This window comes from Fusarium oxysporum, chromosome 5 (assembly GCF_000149955.1).
Source record: "Fusarium oxysporum f. sp. lycopersici 4287 chromosome 5, whole genome shotgun sequence".
NCBI classification, from domain to species: Eukaryota; Fungi; Ascomycota; class Sordariomycetes; order Hypocreales; family Nectriaceae; genus Fusarium; species Fusarium oxysporum.
In genome coordinates this window covers 787484-800019 of record NC_030990.1, presented here as the reverse complement: position 1 = coordinate 800019, position 12536 = coordinate 787484, and the positions used below count along the sequence as shown (strand labels likewise).

The window sequence follows — 12536 nt, the reverse complement described above, 5'->3', positions numbered from 1 at the left end:
TTCACAACCAACTCGCCAATCTCGCCAATCGCGCAGGGGAAGGGCATCGCCATCATGGACGTGATACCAGTCGGACAAATGAATATTGCAATGCTTATTCGCCTCGTTCAAATGGTAAGTACTCTTTGAATTGGGTAATACTTGATTACTGATTGATTTTCTAGATGCTACATATTATACAAGACCAGAATGCTGAGATCCAAGGACTCAGGCGGCAGACCGAAAGTCTCGCCATGCTAGTCAAGTAAGACTTTCCTGATAATCGACTTGAGATAATATAATACTAATATGTTCTCTAGCCAGAAGAGATCGGAGCTGTCCCAGCTCCGAGCTAGGATCATTCCCGGCTTGGATGCTGGGACCGAGGCTGTGGAGGAGGGGCCTGAGACCCCAGATACACTCCTTCACGGCCTCGATGTTATATATCAGCTCCCCCAAGACGGAGAGAGAGCAGAACTAACCCTAAAAGCAGCTACGATCCCAATAGAGAAGCCATACGGATCGTATACAGAACGTTATGTCAGCAAAACCACGAATCTTCAAATGTGAAATACCTTGTGATGGGAACTACGAACGACAACGTCCTTGTTTGACGCGACTACCTATTATATATAATCCGCTACCTCTCGCCCCTTCTCAGGGAAAGTAATAAAATTGGAATTCAAGATAGCGCAAAGGGTACTATAGAAGCAGCCTGATGCCCGCCGACCACCTCGAAAATGCAATCGCCCAGCTCCGGGCCGAGGTCCTTTCTGACCCGGATGCTACCAATGATCCCGTCGAGGCTGTAGACGATCAGCATCACTCGTACCTTTGTCACAAACAATGGAAACCTCCGTTCCCTATTTGACGAAAGGGACGATTACGAGATGGAAGATGTAGACGCGTCCACTGGGCACGTCTTTGCGGACTACATAATGTCGCCCAGGCATACTCTTCCACGGCCTTGAGATTTTCTATCAGCTCCCCGAGGATCAAGAGGGAGTCGCGGACCAGCTCCCGGAAAACGGAGAGGCGCCGGGGAACTAGCCCGAGTAGATAAGCTAGGTACCTACCTTACCTTACTATTTCAACAACACAGAGCTATGCGAACACAGACAAGCCTTCGAATGCGGAAACACCTTGTGATAGAAATCAAAATACAAAATTCCGAAACCTTGACCGATCGATATATAATCCAAGGGGTTAGGTACCCGAACAGCAAAGATACGAAAAATGTCGTCATGTCTGTCAATCTTCCAGCCGACCATGTCGAGGTCGCTGCGCTCCGTGACCGCGTTAAGCATATCTCGGAAGAGAATAAATTCGTAAACAACGAAAACGACTATTTTCAGGAAAGTAATGGCGGGCTTGCTATAGAAAATAACAAGCTTAAGAAGACTCTTGCTCTTACTGAGGAGCGACTGCAGCGTATCACAGACTTTTGGCGCTCTGCAGAAGAGGAATTGACGAAGCAAATCGCCATCAACGAAGACCTCACCAAACAGCTCGAGGCATAAGGTCATCATGCAGCGTGGAAAGTGAGGGCTGTAGGGAAAACTTCATGGAACGATGATATGGGAGCTGCACAGGACGCGAGTACATGCGCAAATTCATTAAGCCCTCTCGTCAGACCACAGCAGTCGCCTCTGCGACTGCCTACTCACACTGCGAACACCACCAGTACTCTCACTCACACCGCAGATATCCTCCTGCCGCCACGAGGACTGAGGTTGGGTCTCCCATCGTCTCAGTTACAAAGCGTTAGCCTCGTCGTTTGAACCCCTGACAGCTTTATCATCCATTCCGCAAGTATTTCAATCAGCAGCTTATATACACGCCGAGAGCGCGAAATCAGTCACAGTGGTCTATTAGGCCTGCAAGACAGCCAGGCGCTCGACGTCAAAAGGACCCACAAACCTGATTTGAGAGGCATTTAGTTGAAGACTTCGGTGAAACGGATTCATCACGGAAGTTTGTTCACCCTGGTACCCCTGCCAGTCAACGAGAGGAGTTTTACAAATCCAGAATGTACTACTCTGGGCGACGAGGATACCCCTTGGCCATACTCAACAAGATGATCTCCTCCACAATGAGGTAGGGTATCAATATCGACTCGCAGGTAGTCAAGCCACTCTTGGAAAACCTATATACTTGCTATACTATAAAGATGCCGGTGACTCTTGCAGATAATTCCAGGGAGTGTCCTACTATAAGCCCTCTGCCTGCCCTCATCACCACCGAGGAGGTCAAACAAAAGGACGATGACCCTGTACACACGCTAGGGTACGAAGCCAACTCCCTGGAAGACCACCTCAAGCCAGATCGACCGGCCGATAACCCCTAACGCGATACGCTTTTGGTAAAAGCATGAAAATTCCAGCCTTCCTCACACCTCAGATTCCCAAGGTCCATGCCGCTCGTCAGCTCGCGACCTTTTCTAAATTTCCAACCCTCCCTGTTGAACAGGACTTCGTCGCCTGAAGGCTTACAAGCACTCGTCGTTTGCATACGTGTCAGCCTTCCAGCCACAGCACAAACATTAAGTTGCAATACCTACTATTCTCCCCCCTAAAGCACGAAGGAGAAGGCTAGGGCGTTTCTCAACAGCCTGACATCAGACGTTGTCGATCACTTCGACAAGGCAAGATCAAGGACATAGGTTCCATACACATCAACCTCCAACTCCCTTACCGCCTGATACGATCTGCGATTTACTATGTACTCAGCCACTCGATACAGAAAGCGGGACAATCGAAAACAACCGAACAACTAGGGAGTGTCGTCAAGAAGTTGACCTTCCATCAATGCCTTTAAACTAGACCAGCAGCGTCTTGTCCTCGCCTTCCTAAAATAGCTGACAGCCATCCAAGCTATCATCTTCGAGGAGTTGCCCAGTCTATCTGGGAACAAGCTCAACGAAACCTGGCAGCTAATGAAATTTCTGATGAGATTGGCTAGGTCCATGAAGCTCTCCGAACGAGTTGGCCACCAGCGCCAGAGCCCCCCTGTACCACACACGCCCACGGGTCAAGATCTACACGGATCTTCTTTTTCCCTCCCTTTCCCTCCTTTACCAATCGGCTCGTTTGAGGCCAATTTGTATATATAACTGCTCTGGTCGATATCGACTCTTGCCCCCTGCCGAGGTCATTTGTACTAAGACTGGCGGCAGAAGTGAGTGAGATCGCATTCAAATTTGCAGGAATGCATGCTATCATTGTCGCTGTCGAGACACCTCAAGGATCAGTGCTTCGCTTTACTGGGCGATGTTGATGCAAGGACATATCAAAGCATCAGCTAAATTCCCAGCTGTATCGGCTAAGTCAATACCGATATCACCACCTTGGCCCAGGAAGGTAGCCCACAGGCCCTGCGGAGCATCCGTCACCACTTAGGAATGTCCCACAGTTTGAGGTCGAAGGAGGGCTGTGGATGCTGCTATGGCTGCAAGACGACATCCCGATACGCTGAACCAGGACTCAAAACAACACTTCTTCTACCATCGATTCACAATCAGCACTTCCAGCCGCCGAGGGTACCCAGAAGCGAGAATTGGTGCTGCTGTATTCTCCTACATCACCCTTCTTTTTCGTACCCCTTTGCATCCTTGAGTTGCACACATAACCGCCATCCCATCCCTCAGCCCGCTGCCCTTGGAGATGAGGCAGTATATCAAATCACTTCAACAAACCTCGTACCTACTGGCTTTCGGTTGTTATAAAGCTTTACAGAGATGACAAGGGTCGAAACTCCTGAGCAAGATATATCATTGGTCAGAGTACTCTGTCCTTGACACTGGCCACATCAGTACGATGCATTCAGCCTTTCACGGGGATGAGACCACGGCGATGTCCACAACGATCTAGCTGGCGCACATTCCCCAAACCCTGACCGAGATCTGGGGGAGGGCAGGTAGGTTTATTGGCACCTATCCCTCATTGAAAGAGAATTCTTGCCCGAGGCCTTGTAGTTGATGACGCTAGCAGCAGTAAGTAAATTACACTATATAAGATGCTGTAATAGCTAACTATTATGTTAGTAAGCTGAGTTAACTTCTATGGTCTCTAGGGGAATACTCTCCTCCCTTGCTTCCTTTCTGGCAATCGGAATGAAAAACCTGTAGTGCTTATAACCAATGAGAAAGATGCCCCGATGCATCTTGCATGCTGGTCTTCCTTCGCTCAAACATCCCAACATTGAACCCGAACACAAGTACATGTTGTGTAAATGAATAAGATCATAGCAATTCTACTAGACCAGGGTAACTTCCTTCTCCTCAGCCCATTGAACCCTTTCTAGGTAGTCAAGGAAGATAGAAGAAAGCCCTTCAGGTATAAGAGGGATCCCATCACCATAAAGAAGAAGTCGTTCCAGGATAAGAGTTTACAAAGATTCTCATGCGGCATTCCATTCCAAGAATGATCCAATACCATGAAAGCAACCTTTAACCGTTGGATAAAGGTTATATACGCAGAAACTTGGTTGAGGTGACTATTTTCTGGCGTGCAGCCGAGGAGGATCTTGCATCGAAGCTCAATGAGAATGAAGAACTCAAGTTGAAGCTGGAGGCTGCCGAGTCAGCCGCCATCAACCAGCAAGCCTCCAAGTCAACCGAATAACACCGAGTATAAGCGTAGGCTATTCATGAATTCTTCTGGGTATTGATAACATGATGGAAATTAGGATTTTTGACTCGCATCTGCTAGCTCCCGCTGCGCAGCCAGAACGCCGGGGAGAGTTTGACTCCTGTCACAGACCTTGAGCGAATTGCGTTTCATTATTTAGAGAGAACATGCTCACATCTACTTTGTACCGTAGGCTTGACGGTCGGCACGAGGAAGACGCTATAATTTGAACTTACAAACAGGTGATTACATACGACCATACCTATCAGAGAACTCGGGATCCCGTCCGCTCTCCCATAGATAAGCTGGTAAGGGGCGGATTAGTAGTTGGGTCGGTGACGACCAGCGAATCCCCGCTGTTGTATGTTTTTTTTGCCTCAAGTTTCTTTTTGCTAATTGCGCGTATTTGCAGATGTTCATGTCGCTGCTGTGTTGAGAGGTGAGGGCATTCGCAACAGTGTTTTGGTTAACCCTTCTACGGGGCGTGGTGCAAAATCGCCGACATCAAACCACTGACGAGCCTCTACACCGAATCCGCTTCAGGTTGACTGTTCATACACCTGCCTTTCCCTCTCATTGTATACCCTCTTGCGTGACAGTTTCGTTGACCTGTCTGTCCCGCTTCAGCGATGGTGGTCAAGTTATTCTCTGTGATCGCTGCCACGAACAGGAGGCATTTCCTAGCCTCTCAACGAGGGTATCTCTATTGCGAAGTTCTATCTATAAATCGTGTCAACGCCGGTGGACACAAATTGTGAAAAACTAAGAAAGAGAAGATGATATGGGTGGCGAATGCGCTGTCAACAACACCGTTGACGAGCTTACCGACTACCTACACAATCTCCTCCTCGAAGAGTCTAAGGGGTTACTAAGCACCGCATTGTTTGCGCATATGGGATCCTAGATATCCTATGTCTACTTCACTAAAACAAAACAAGAACACCCAGAGTAAGGCCTTTGCCTCGGTCTCTCAAGTTGGGCTTTGTTGCGCTCTCCAGGACGCGGCCCGAGAGGACCATTATATCTATCTCGTGGAGCGCTTTGCCGAACAAATCTCTCCTCACCGGACTCCTCTCCTAACACTAAGTGCGCTGCGGCCTTGACCCTACTGGGCCAGAACAGTCTCTATCCCAGCCTCTTCAAGTTTATGACTCGTATGGGATGAACGGATGAGAGGAACTGGGTGACCTAATGCGAAATGATATATGTCGTGCATTGGATGTAACAACTGATTCTGCGAGAGTACAACCTATACCTCGGCGGCATTTTGAGCGCTTCATCTTGTGTCACGGACAAGGCGGAGCCCAGAACGGGGCACCATCTGTTTTACGGCCATGGGGCCTGTGCTTCGTTGAGGATGCGAGCCTCGATTGCGAAGACTATACAGTGGCTTTCTACCATAGTAGCTTCGAGTCTGAAGCTATGAACAGTTTAAGTATGAAATTATTCCAAGTTTAAGCATCTGTAGGAAACAGGAGCAGATCCCTGATAAGACGCTCTGTATCTTCTATCCTAATGTGGATAGAAACATAACTCTTATCATCTTTCCACGACGCCACGGGTCCGTCAATCACATATGGCTACATACAATTAATTATTCTTCACCACAAAAAGACAGTCATGCGAAAGTCAGGGGTAAATCCTGGCAACTTATGGCTGCGGACGAATCTTTTGCACAAGACTTCTCCCAATATCAAGATCACAAACATCTCGCAGAAAGTCTTTTCAAAGCCCAAAACAAGTCTTTGAGCTCTCCTATTCTTGCACTGTACACTTCAGATTTCGGAAAAATGAAGGATGTATATCTATTGCCGACAGCGCCAACCATCGAAGTACGCCTTCTGCAACTCTTCTAAACGATGACTGTTTCCTATCTATATTATGAGCGAATCGTCCCATATGAAGTCTCCCCTGCTCAGTTATCTGTAAACAATCTAGCCCCCAAAAGATGAGTTCAAGGCATGTAGAAAATACAGTTACAGGAGCCGCAAATTTCCCACTCGTCGAAGCAGATTTGAGGCAAAAGCATTGTGAAGCTTCTGATGCTACGAATCCTCTAAGAATATAATGACTGTACTATGCTAAATTCCATGATAAAAGGCATGGTGTGACGAGAAACTGCTCTGCATGTGAACACGAGTACGAAGTTTACATGTGTTCCCGTCAGCAGGGTATTCCGTATCCCAGCCCCAACCCTCCATTCAACTAAATCGATAGCTTAACGGAGAGCTACCCAAGACACGAGTCAATTTCGAATCCAAGTGTGTTGTCCTCTGGCAATACACGATACTTGTAGCTAACCGACGAAAATGGTGTTGGGGCTTGCAATGGTGATAAAACACAGTGATACCAATACTGGGAGGGGTGATGAGGGGCCTCAAGCTTGCTTCTTTGTAACCATTGAACTCAAGCTCTCGACCATAAGCAAGAAGGATAACCTCAGGAGGTCTTGCGGGGTTTATATGGCCAATATAAGCCGTATTGAAATCTAGCAGTAATAATTTAAAATCAACTGATTGCCATGATGTAACGAGAGACTTGCGGACAACTACCCACGGTCAGAGAACCAACGCCGACCTAAGGGTCGATACTAGAAATGCAATAAAAGTATACTTGTAACTGGTACAGATGTATAGTTTTGCGCATATCCCTTGTAGTTCCGAGGTCACCATGCAATTCGTCCAAGATTTCCATTCTCCCGTCTAGAATACCTTAAGTACTCATGATACCCTCGCCCTCTCCCAAGCTCCCAACGACTTGCCGTCATGCGGTTGAGTCACACAGAAGGTACAGGTTGGTCTCGAGTCTTGCTCTTGGTCTTTCCCAACCTGCCCGCCATCGCAAACTCAGGGCGCCCACATTACAGACATTGAATGAACAGCTTGTTATAATCAAGTCAGATCTCTCATGTTAGGTAGCTACCTAGGTATGATCTGGATTGTCTCTCCTTACGTAAGGTGCCAACAGACTTTATCCGTTTTGTAACGTTTCCCGCCTTGTGCTACCAACGAGGAGCACAAACGAGCGAGAACATGGCGAAGAAAACAGTTGACAGTTGCTGTACCCTCGCAACTTCCGACAATCCCGAAATGAATTTGTAATTCAAACGAATAAGAACCAACCAACAATTCAAGCAAGTTGTTTCGTCTCGCGAGCTTTCGCTACTTCACCGTCAAGATGACAGTGGCAACACCCTCACCAACATCGATCGGCCCCTCGGCACCCTTCCAAAACCTGATGCAAAAGCCTTTGAAAAATAATGAGTCCAATTCGTCCCATGTTCCCCTCTCTCTCAGTGCACCTTTCGCCAATATCAAGAAGAACAATACTAAGCCCCTGGCCGCAGCCTCGTCTGTGCGCACTATCACAACACTGACCCTTTGATATTGTTCTTTGTCGCCCCAGACACATGGATTTAGTCGCTTCATATCGCCATGTCGCCTCAATCACTTCGAGCACTTCTTCAAGTGTTTCCCCCTTAATCTCAGCATGATACTCAATTTCTCTATACTCCAAAAATGGAACAAGGTGTTGAATCATCGTGGAAACAACTCTTTCTATTTACAAGACGATCACACTCCGGTGCTTTAATCGCTGCACTGCTTGCGGCTGGCTTCTCAGCAGGCTTCAAAACTGTTCTGTCGGTCATTCTTGGAAAAGTCTTCGATATCATCGCGGGCTTTGGGAATGGATCGCTCAGCGGGGATGACGCTCTTTCGCAGGTGGGAAGATGGGCACTTGTCCTTGTAGGACTCGGTATTGGCAATTGGATCACAAGTACAGCATTCCTTGCGCTCTGGGTCATATTTGGAGAGCTGCAGGCATGCAGTGTTCGGCAAGACATCTTTGCAAGTCTTCTCTCCAAGGACATGGCCTGGTTCGATTCTCAATCCGAAGGCATGTCAAGCCTTCTCATCAGAATACAGACGTATGTATCCCTCTTCTGCACTTGAACATGACTAACATCCGATAGACAAACTCGTGAACTTCAACTCGCTTCCTCCCAAGTTCTCGGTCTTCTCGTTGGCGACATCATCACCTCAATCGCTTCCCTCGGTATCGCCCTCTACTATTCCTGGAAACTCACCCTTGTCCTCCTCACCACTCTTCCAATCTCAGCTATCGTTCTCTCGCTGGCGACAAAGCGACTTGAACCCGCCATTCAAGCACAGAAACGTGAACTGGCAGTCGCTTCCAAGTTCGCCGTTGCTTCAATCACAGCCATCGATCTCGTCAAGGTCTTCAACGGTTACGATCAGGAGGTCTGGCAGTACTACCCGGCTGCCAAAGCTGCAGCAAAGCAGTATTTAATCCAGGCACAATGTAATGCTCTGCAAATGGGCTACGTTGCTTTCTGGGTCGTGGCCATGTTCGTCGTCGGTTTTTGGTACGGCGTTGTGCTCGTCAACAACGACGGTCTTGCCGCTGGCAGTGTTTTGACAACCTTTTATGCAACCCTCGCAGCATTTCAGGGTATTGAGGCTTTGATGCCTCAGTGGTTGGTTCTCGCAAAAGGCATGTCAGCCGGTAGCTTTCTCTCCAGCATCACTCGAAACGTGCGGGACGGTGAGATGGTCAAGCCGATGACTGGAACTTTGCGACCTCTGAGTTGCAGCGGTGATATAGAGTTGAAGAATGTAGGTTCTTCTTGTGCTAATAAAGATAAGAGCTAACTCTAGTAGGTGAGCTTCGCATACCCCTCGAATCCGGCACAAAAGGTACTCCACGAATCCAACTTCTTCTTCCCCTCGGGCGAGATGACATTTATTGTCGGGAGAAGCGGCTCCGGGAAAAGCACATTGGGTAGCCTCATTGTCGGCTTTTACGAGCCCTCGAGTGGAGAGGTATATGTCGACAACAAACCCTTACAGGTTCTCGACAGATATTGGGTCCGTGAGAACATTACCTTGATCCAACAATCCAGCATCCTGTTCAACGAAAGTTTCTTCAAAAATGTAGCATTCGGCCACCACGACCCTGCAAGAGCAACGCGGGCTGAGGTGATGCGAGCTTGTGATGCAGCATTGCTTCAGTCGACGATTGCAGGACTTCCTGAAGGTCTAGATACCAATGTCGGCGCTGATGGATACAACTTGAGCGGCGGACAGAAGCAGAGATTAGCGCTTGCCAGAGCTCGACTTCGAGACCCTCCAGTGCTCATCCTGGATGAGATCACAAGTGGCCTTGACCAAGTTAGCCGCGTGCTCATCATGGATGCGATCAGGGCTTGGCGACGGGGCAAAACAACCATCATCATCACACATGACATCGCGCAAATCGACGCCAATGACTTCGTCTACGTGATGGACAATGCATCCCTTGTTCAAGAAGGTTTCAAAAAGGATCTGGATATGCAGATTGGTGGTACATTCGCCACTCTTGTATCTACCGTATCAGAGAAACCAGACACGCCGATAGATATCACCATCAAGTCTCCAAACTCTCCTCTTTCACCCCTTTCTCCTATATTCCCCCTTCCTGGCAGAGCTTCACGGCTCTCACAAATAGTCGTTGGAGGATTGGAGTCTTTCAGTCCAGCACCTACAAGCGCCTCTACACGATTGACTTTAGGTACAAACACAGCAGCCGCTTTTCGCATGCGGACAGCTCGAGCTTGGGAGATGCAACCCCTCACTGTAGCCATACCCGAACCTGAACCTGCACGATCAAAGTCCGCGGCCGACAACCATCCGATGGCTAGTTTCTACGACGAGAAGCACGACAGTGCACTGAGATCCCACAGCAGTCTGGATGGCATGGAAACGTCATGCACACTGGTCTCACTCGAAGAGCCAGAGTACGTATTTGGTGGGGCAGAGCGTCCCAAGAGCATTACGAGACTCAGACAAACCAAGTATCGCGACAAGCTTCAGTCAGACAAGGTGGATGACAAAGACAGCGAGACGAAGGATCACCCTCCACCAATGGCTCTGGCTTCAATATTGAGGACAGTCTGGCCAGCGTTGGGGCGTGGGCATAGGGTTCTTCTTGTCTTCGGAGTACTGACCTGCCTGGTTGGAGCGGGCTCTATTCCTGCATTTGCGTATTGCTTCGCGCAACTCCTGGGCGCGATGTGGTCACAAGGTGACATGCTAGCAGAGGGCAAGAGATGGGCTATCTATCTCATTGTCATCGCGATCATGGATGGTGTTTGCACTGGCGGTGGTCGATATCTTCTTGAAATGGTGGGACAAGCCTGGATCAACACCATCCGAGTCGAAGCCCTGAAACGAATCCTCCGACAACCAAGAGCATGGTTCGATCGATCGCGCAACTCTCCTGGTCGTATCAACGAGTGTCTTGACCGAAATGCCGAAGAGATGCGCAACATTGTTGGCAGATTCTTGCCCATCATCATCACTGTCACTGTCATGATCATTGCTGCTGTTGCTTGGGCGCTTGTCATCTCCTGGAAACTCACGCTCGTCACCCTCGCACCGCTGCCTGTCGTTATGGGCGCAGTCAAAGGCTATACCATTATTAGTGGGAAGTGGGAGGCGCGCTGCAACAAGGGGGCCGAAGATGCGAGTGCAACTTTGACTGAGATCTTCCTCAACATCCGAGTCGTTCGAGCTCTCACTCTAGAAAGATACATGGGTGCGAAGTATATGAAAGCAGTGAGGCACACCCTGGGCCTGGGACAGAAGAGGGCAGGGCACACAAGTACACTGTATGGTCTATACCAGTCAGTCAATTACCCCCTTACAGCACTTGTGTTCTACTATGGAACTGTGCTTCTGGCTTCGGAGAGAGCGATTACAGCAACGGCAGTGGTGGCAGTAGTGAATCTGCTTCTGTTCAGCATGGGCACAGCGACGAGTATTCTTAGTACGATACCACAAGTCACAATGGCCCAGTCAACCGCCGCACAGATATTGGGGTACGCCAATATGCCTCTGATACCCAAAAGCGAGCCTCACGGATACTACAAGCTCCAAACACCGCTCCCAGTTCGACTTGACAATCTCGAGTTCTCATATAAGTTAAGCTCGGAGAGACCAGTCTTGCGAGGAGTGTCATTCGAGGTGGATGCTGGAGACTTTTTGGCGATTGTTGGTCGGTCAGGATGTGGCAAGTCGACGGTGATCTCGCTGATGCTGGGTCTTTATGCTCCCACCAAACTTGAGATCCTTAGTACAAGACCACCACTCAGCTTCAATGAGTATTCCCATGCGCACGTCGATATGGAGCATCTTCGATCAATGATGGCATATTTGCCACAAACGCCGTTCCTTTTCCCAGCTACCATTGCAGAGAACATCGTGTACGGCTTGGGTGAAGTATCGCACCTCCGTCAGTTTCCTAGCATTCTAGCTGCTGCGAAAGCGGCCGGTATCCACGAGTTCATCACAACTCTTCCTGATGGATACAACACTCGAGTCGGCGACGGAGGTCAAGCCCTTTCAGGTGGCCAGGCGCAACGTCTCAGCATCGCGCGGGCACTTGTACGCAAGCCTCGACTTCTTGTGCTGGACGAGCCTACTAGTGCATTAGATGCAGAGAGCGCGGAAATGATTCGACACACGATGCAAAAGATTGCGAAGAAGTCAAGGCGAGATATGGCAATTGTGGTGGTGACGCATAGCAAGGAGATGATGGCAATCGCGGATCGGATTGTTGTCCTAGAGGATGGTGCCAAGGTTGAGGAGGGAACGTATCATGATTTGCTGCAAGCCAAAGGTGCTTTTGCGCGAGTGGTTGGGGATTTAACATGGGGAGGAGGGGGGGGTGGTAAGGAGTCTAATTGATGTTCAGGGGCATTTGGATACTGTATATATATAATTCTTCTTAATATTGATGTTGAGGCAGTGGAGTTGAGTTGAGATCAGATTCAGCCTCCCCCACGATTTAAAGTTAATGTGGGCCCATTAAAGTCAGCCTCGAATGTTGATTGATCGCCGCTTGATTAATAAGCCACTAAACCCAAAG

General features: G+C 48.8%; 7 protein-coding genes and 1 non-coding gene across 8 annotated transcripts; all 8 read left to right on the top strand.

Annotated features, from left to right (window-relative positions):
* Nucleotides 1–54: 54 nt before the first annotated feature.
* FOXG_15453 (uncharacterized protein) lies at nt 55–549 on the top strand (the record flags this gene model as incomplete). The annotated part of the gene is made up of 3 exons (XM_018395556.1): nt 55–114; nt 165–244; nt 300–549. The coding sequence occupies 3 exons, from the start codon at nt 55–57 to the stop codon at nt 547–549; spliced, it is 390 nt and encodes a 129-aa protein (XP_018255450.1).
* Nucleotides 550–697: 148 nt separating this feature from the next.
* FOXG_21921 (uncharacterized protein) lies at nt 698–850 on the top strand (the record flags this gene model as incomplete). The annotated part of the gene is made up of 1 exon (XM_018402299.1): nt 698–850. One exon carries the CDS (start codon nt 698–700, stop codon nt 848–850), a length of 153 nt encoding a protein of 50 aa, XP_018255449.1.
* A 373-nt stretch (nt 851–1223) lies between these two features.
* FOXG_21920 (uncharacterized protein) lies at nt 1224–1499 on the top strand (the record flags this gene model as incomplete). Its single annotated transcript, XM_018402298.1, has 1 exon — nt 1224–1499. One exon carries the CDS (start codon nt 1224–1226, stop codon nt 1497–1499), a length of 276 nt encoding a protein of 91 aa, XP_018255448.1.
* A 650-nt stretch (nt 1500–2149) lies between these two features.
* On the top strand, nt 2150–2326 carry FOXG_21919 (uncharacterized protein; the record flags this gene model as incomplete). Its single annotated transcript, XM_018402297.1, has 1 exon — nt 2150–2326. One exon carries the CDS (start codon nt 2150–2152, stop codon nt 2324–2326), a length of 177 nt encoding a protein of 58 aa, XP_018255447.1.
* A 1053-nt stretch (nt 2327–3379) lies between these two features.
* FOXG_21918 (uncharacterized protein) lies at nt 3380–3703 on the top strand (the record flags this gene model as incomplete). Its single annotated transcript, XM_018402296.1, has 1 exon — nt 3380–3703. One exon carries the CDS (start codon nt 3380–3382, stop codon nt 3701–3703), a length of 324 nt encoding a protein of 107 aa, XP_018255446.1.
* A 414-nt stretch (nt 3704–4117) lies between these two features.
* On the top strand, nt 4118–4601 carry FOXG_21917 (uncharacterized protein; the record flags this gene model as incomplete). Its single annotated transcript, XM_018402295.1, has 2 exons — nt 4118–4205; nt 4444–4601. 2 exons carry the CDS (start codon nt 4118–4120, stop codon nt 4599–4601), a joined length of 246 nt encoding a protein of 81 aa, XP_018255445.1.
* A 258-nt stretch (nt 4602–4859) lies between these two features.
* On the top strand, nt 4860–4975 carry FOXG_21916. Its single transcript, XR_001936430.1, has one exon. It is a non-coding gene; the product is annotated as a 5S ribosomal RNA (ribosomal RNA).
* Nucleotides 4976–7600: 2625 nt separating this feature from the next.
* On the top strand, nt 7601–12474 carry FOXG_15452 (uncharacterized protein). The gene is made up of 3 exons (XM_018395555.1): nt 7601–8535; nt 8581–9244; nt 9290–12474. The coding sequence occupies exons 1-3, from the start codon at nt 8126–8128 to the stop codon at nt 12353–12355; spliced, it is 4140 nt and encodes a 1379-aa protein (XP_018255444.1). The 5' UTR covers nt 7601–8125; the 3' UTR covers nt 12356–12474.
* Nucleotides 12475–12536: the final 62 nt, after the last annotated feature.

Excerpts from the sequence above, each read along its gene's own strand:
- FOXG_15452 (XM_018395555.1), top strand. The coding sequence starts at position 8,126 with ATGGAACAAGGTGTTGAATCATCGTGGAAACAACTCTTTCTATTTACA. Across the intron at positions 8,536-8,580 it reads CTTCTCATCAGAATACAGAC|ACAAACTCGTGAACTTCAAC; the intron begins GTATGTATCCCT and ends AACATCCGATAG. Across the intron at positions 9,245-9,289 it reads GTGATATAGAGTTGAAGAAT|GTGAGCTTCGCATACCCCTC; the intron begins GTAGGTTCTTCT and ends TAACTCTAGTAG.